Below are 5518 nucleotides of genomic sequence, written 5' to 3' on the forward strand. Positions count from 1 at the left end.
GAGACCCCTGTGTTGGGTGGAATTTTCCTCTAATCGACTCTAAGGGTAAAGGGGACAACCTCACTTTGGTGGCAAAACTCTGGTAGTGTTCTTTAGGCCCTTCTCTTCGTCTTTCTTCATTCCCTATTGTGTATCGCCTCTGACCACCATAAACTGGTGGATCATAATGAGGTGATTGTGTCCTGTAGTGGAGCTCCTCCCTGTCTGGACGGCGTTGATGTCCAAGCTTACGATCTTCTTTCAATGGAGTAATTCTTCTTCCAGCTTCTGTGTACATGTCTTCACTGATGCAATCCCACTGTTCTTTCCGATTCTCTCTGTACTGTCGACTCCTGTCCGGGAAATTTCCTTCTAGTTGTGCAATGACTTTATCAGGGATAAAACCACGTTCCTCCCATGGTAAACGCCTGAAAAACCAAAAATAAAATATACATAATCTAAAACAAATATTGAAGGTACAACCATTTCAGAATTAAATTATGCCAGAGTCTTTACCTGCGGTGTGGAGACCGGGACCGTGGTCTGGACATTTTGTTAACCTAAATGACAAGACTGTTTTTAATTCACTTAATTGACAAATCAAGCATTAATGTAATGTAAAACAATGTAAATTCAGTAATAAAATTAATTTCATTCAAACTGATATATCTGCAAACGAACTTTAGGGTACATCTCATTTCAATTTAAGATATTTATATTAATTAATCAATTAATAAATAAAAAAAATCCCCTTTGACTTGAATTAAACAATAACACGACAGAGCTGAAAAACCGTTAAAGTTATTATGTAATATTGTCCCCGCGTAAACGCTTAACATTTTAAACCAGTCCTATTGCTCATTAACAACATTAAAATGTAATAATATATTTTAGCAAACATTATACAGTGTAATATCTTTACTGTAAATTATTTGATGTTGAAGCTAGGTTCCAAAATGCTAAAGCCGTTGACTTACCTTAGACTCTGACACACGTCGAGCTAACGCGACTAACGTTAGCTGTGGAGAAGACGACCGCAACGCAACTCCGCGACCACCCAAATGTATCTGATAAAATAATACCCCTCTTAAACACCACGCATATATGAATAAGCCGTAATTTGTGATCTGTGAGTGAGAAAATGTAAACGAAAATAAGCTGCGTATACGATTTTAATTAGTTGCGTAGTCTTCCGGATACTGCCGTGACGGAGTAATTTGACAACTTCCGCTTCGAGTTTTTCACTTTAAAAGCTTTTAAATTTTTTAAATTCTTCCCTTTTGATCCTTCTAACTGTACTTCGTGGCCTCAAACAATATCACAATGTTCAAATTTGCTTGAATCTTCCATCATAACACCTCATGCAGGCAGGTATGTGTTAAAATAATATTTTTTATGAAAACAATGTTAAGTTAAAGCAAATTTCATGACATGACGACATCAAAGTTCAGAGGTCATCATTGAGTGTTGTTTTGGGACAAACAAAACAAAAACGCACAAATGATTTTAATGATTAACTTTATTGTTCTGTTTTTCTTTTTTACAGCAGTAATCCATGCACCACATCTACAATGATATACTTCACCAAGCTGCAGTGTCATGGCTTATTTATGTTATATTAGGATTAAACATGGTGTCCTTTATTTGATGCTTTGTAGGAGGAGGCATTCTTTTTGTAGAGTTGCAGCAGAATCCAGAAGAAGGACGATGAGCTTATGTGAAGAGTCTTAAGCCAACACGTACAGGAAAACATAAAAAAAGTGCATTAGCTGTTGCAGAAGTGGTGGGGTGTAGGAGGTGTTTCCACTGTAGGAACTAGTACCAAGAACTACCAGGACTAAGTCTGGTACCAGGGATTACTGGGGACTGTTTTTTTAGCCAAGAACTGGAGACTGGAGGTTTGGAACTAATTTGCATAATAACTATTACGTTTGGAAATACAAGCATCCATTCCTAACAAAATCAATTTACATTAAAATCCTACTATTTCAAATTTCAAGTAGTTTGCAGTGGAAACACAACTAACCAGACACAATATCTACATGTGAATGTACTCCTTTTATCATCTAATATCACCCACTAATGGTCATCCAGTAGAACCTTTTTTTTCAAAACTGAGGACATTGTCCATCTTATATACAGTTTATGGTCCTTGCAGAAGATGCTACACAAAATTCACCACAACAGCATCTGTTTTTTTACTGCTACACGGCTGCTCTCTTGACTCCACAGCTCAGTCGTTATTTACATCTTTTTAGATTACAGCAGATCATAATCCTTTCATATTTAATGTCGATGAGTCTCAGTGATTTAAAGAAAAAAAGGTGTAAAAGTGTGGCAAAAAATATGTGCAAATAGCCTGAAAGGATAAAGTGGCAAAATGTGTGCAGATTAAAAGGATGGTTGGAGTTCCTTGAAGTGTGGTTGTATGAGTCATTTAAACATTCTTTCTGCTTGATGTTCCCATAAAACCCTCTGGGAAATGGAGAACTGCTGCAACTGATCACACTGTTACTGACCTTAAAAGAAATCATTTTTTACACCAGTCAACTTGTGAATTTGAGGTTTAAAATGCTCTCCTGATGTTTACTTAACTCACCACACGGGACAGCAGTACACCAAAGTTCCTGAGTCAAGTTAGGAGAAGCTAAAATTGTTGATTTTCCCAATTGTTTTTGTTGAAGGAAAGTGAGAAAGTCACGTTTCTGGTTGGGACTGGAGCTGACACAAATTATATTCAAGTGTATAATAATATGGCTCTAACAGACACACTTCAAAATGCCAGAAATACACCTTTAAAGTGACATCAATCAAGTAATAGCTCAATCCCTTAAATCATCCCCAAAACATTAACAAAGTTGTCTTTTTTCAGATACATTAGATAAAGCATAAATGTACAGTCGTTATACTACGTCAGAGTCACATTAGCATGATTTTGTTGCACCCTGTTGTACATTTAAAAAATAAATCCTGTCCATAAGCAACGACCTGATCATGTGACTAGAAGCTCAACACCATGTGTGTATGTGTGTGTACGCGTGTATGTTCTGATAATACAGACGAGCAAATGTAGCTGTTGTTTTCTGCTGGATTGGCCACTGTTGCTGTGGCAGAAGGTTGATCTTGGCTCCAGTTGCTCCTTAAAGAACCTGAAACGGAAAGTGTAGAAAAAGTCAACAAAAAAAATTAATTCCCTACTAGATCTCTAATGCAACTATGTTTTACTGTAGATCAAAGAGACAAATTAAAATTTTAAAAATGTTATTTTTTATGAATAAGATGAAAATGCATGGGAATATTGACTTATGTGATATTCTTGTTTTTATAAATATGAACTGTTAACCAGAGGTAAAAAAAGTTTTTCCACCTGCCTATTGGACGTCCAGTTTGCTCGGCCCAACGCTGTGGATGAGCTGGGAGGATTCAGAGGCAGCGTTGTATGCCTGGATCAGCAGGTTCTTGTTGAGGTCACCGACTCCGCTGCCAGCCTGCAGTTTGGGGTAAGGAGACGTGTCTGCGCTGTGTCGTTGGGCCCGCCCTTGGGCCTCCATGTCCATCAGCTGCTCCAGGGGACAGCCATCCGTGCCATCAGTGACTGGTGAGAACTCATGGACACTGACGTGCTCGTCCCTGGACACAGGACTGATGGAGACAGACGGAGAACTTAAAGTGACGACGATGATGACAGAGACAACAGTTCAGATGTTAGCAAGTTTTCAAAGGGACGGATGGAGATCTGAGTAAAGACCAGAACATTAAATATCAGGTAAATCACTGTTTTTTCCATGGTTGTAAAAGAATGAGTGGTTTAATAAGTTTTGTTTTTATTTTTCCATGTGATCTTGGGCTGGACCCATGTACCTGTCCTACCTGACGTCCATGGACTGGACTCCATCTGACAGCTCGTCCACACAGCTCTTACTCTCCAGCGGGCCCGGAGTGGTGGCAGGAGCTTCAGCGGGAGTCGCAGCATCCTCTTCCTCTACGGCAGCAGAAGGCTCAGCTCCTAGAAAAAACAAATGTATAAATATTTTAATTTTTGTGTTATTTTACTGTTTGATAATCCTCACAGAGATGTCGCAAGTGGCCTCTACTGTCCCACTGTGCTGAGTCAGTGGAGTTAAAAGACAATCAATATATGGAAATTAAGTACAATCCTAACAGATATAAAAGGATCCAGATTGTTAATGTGTGTGTATGTGTTGTTCACCTAAGGCACCAGATGGGGTCTCTACTTCGCTCTTCCTGGTCCTTTTCATTATCTCTTCAATTCTCTGTTTAAAAAAACATTAGTTCAGACATTGTCAAAGGTATATATGTCTTTTTAAGTTAAAAAATATATATTTAAAAAATGTTTTTAGTCAGGTTTTTTTGCTGAGTGCCGTACCTTCTTCCTCTGCTGTCTTTCCTGCTCCTCCTGGATGTGCAGCAGCTCCCTCTCCTGTCTCTTCCTCTCAGCTTCTCTCTGGGCCTTAAGAATAGCTTTCTCCCTCTGAAGTAGTCACAAAGTTAAAAAATAAAAGTAAAAATCTCCAGTGTGTAACATTCAGAGTGAGATTTGGGGCAGAATTGAAACAAAGTCCTGACCTCTCTGTCCAGTTGCTCCTCCATGTCCTTCCACCTCTGCTCCTTCTGTTTTCTCTCCTCATCCTCCCTGCTCTTCCTCTCTTCCTCCCTCCTGGCTCGCTCTTCCTCTGCCTGCTGTGCCTCCCTTTGCTGCCGCTCCCTGGCCTCCTGCAGTCTCTTCTGCTCCTCCTCAGCCCTCAGTCTGCAGACATTTTATAAATGTTACATTTACACAGATGTGGTCACAAACTATCCCTAGAAAAAAGGTTAACCTGGTCTAAATCATTTTTATAAAGGGGGATAGAAAAGGGTTAACCTGGTCTAAATCATTTTTATAATTGGGATAGTTGCTAGTTAATATATACAGTATATATATATATATATATGTAGATACACACGAACGCACACACACACCTCTCCTCCTCCTGCCTCTGCCTCTCCTCCAGCTCCTTCTGTATTCTGGCCTGACGCCGTCTCTCTGCCAGCAGCTTTGACGCCTCCTCAGCATCTGTCGTGCCTCCGACGCTCCTGCCTCCTGTAGGTGTCGACGGGGACTCTGTGTGTGGAGAACAACAAAAGGCGGCTCAATATAGTTATAGTTCCATTTTAAACTAAAGCTGCGGAGCCTCGGTCCGACACCGTGTGTTTACCTGCAGTTAGTTCCCTGCTGGTGGATTTAGGAATCTTCTTCTCTGAATTCTCAGATTTGGTGGATTTTCTCTCGAGGGTGCTGTGACCTTTGACCTCAGGATGAACCTTGTCTTCAGTACCAGGAGTGGAGGCCCTGTGTCTGAGCGGGGAAGGAGGGTACTGACCCGGAGAACAGGGTGACTGAGCCCGACTCCTGGCCGTTCTCACACTGGAAACACAGATACATTATATTATTATATGAAGTCATCTGTCAGGGTATGAAGGGGGGGGGGGGTTACGGGGGGTTGGCTGTTACCGTTTTGGTGTAGCTGTTCCTTTGCCG

The 5518-nt window shown here is 40.5% G+C and overlaps 2 protein-coding genes across 11 annotated transcripts in view; both read right to left on the minus strand.

Annotated features, from left to right (window-relative positions):
• Positions 1-1203, minus strand: part of zgc:112982 (BCLAF1 and THRAP3 family member 3) — a 7824-nt gene extending 6621 nt beyond the window's left edge. The window contains exons 1-3 of the mRNA XM_017031644.2: positions 957-1203; positions 496-539; positions 6-407 (exon numbers count right to left, since the gene is read on the minus strand). Of these exons, the coding sequence (XP_016887133.2) occupies positions 6-407; positions 496-530 (437 nt within the window). The 5' untranslated portion in view covers positions 531-539; positions 957-1203. The remainder of the gene's footprint in view (positions 1-5; positions 408-495; positions 540-956) is intronic.
• A 277-nt stretch (positions 1204-1480) lies between these two features.
• The window catches only part of map7d2b (MAP7 domain containing 2b), a 12788-nt gene continuing 8750 nt past the window's right edge, over positions 1481-5518 (minus strand). For 6 of the 10 annotated variants that reach the window (XM_017031720.2, XM_017031718.2, XM_017031722.2 and 3 more), the window contains 6 exons: positions 4567-4747; positions 4367-4471; positions 4190-4253; positions 3850-3985; positions 3347-3642; positions 1481-3128 (listed from right to left, as the gene is read on the minus strand). In XM_017031720.2, the coding sequence (XP_016887209.1) occupies positions 3351-3642; positions 3850-3985; positions 4190-4253; positions 4367-4471; positions 4567-4747 (778 nt within the window). In that variant the 3' untranslated portion in view covers positions 1481-3128; positions 3347-3350. Of the gene's footprint in view, positions 3129-3346; positions 3643-3840; positions 3986-4189; positions 4254-4366; positions 4472-4566; positions 4748-5518 lie in introns of those variants that run through there. The other 4 variants (XM_017031719.2, XM_017031721.2, XM_017031724.2 and 1 more) reach the window with 4 other exon arrangements.

Source organism: Cynoglossus semilaevis, chromosome 3 (assembly GCF_000523025.1).
Source record: "Cynoglossus semilaevis isolate Cse_v1.0 chromosome 3, Cse_v1.0, whole genome shotgun sequence".
NCBI classification, from domain to species: domain Eukaryota; kingdom Metazoa; phylum Chordata; class Actinopteri; order Pleuronectiformes; family Cynoglossidae; genus Cynoglossus; species Cynoglossus semilaevis.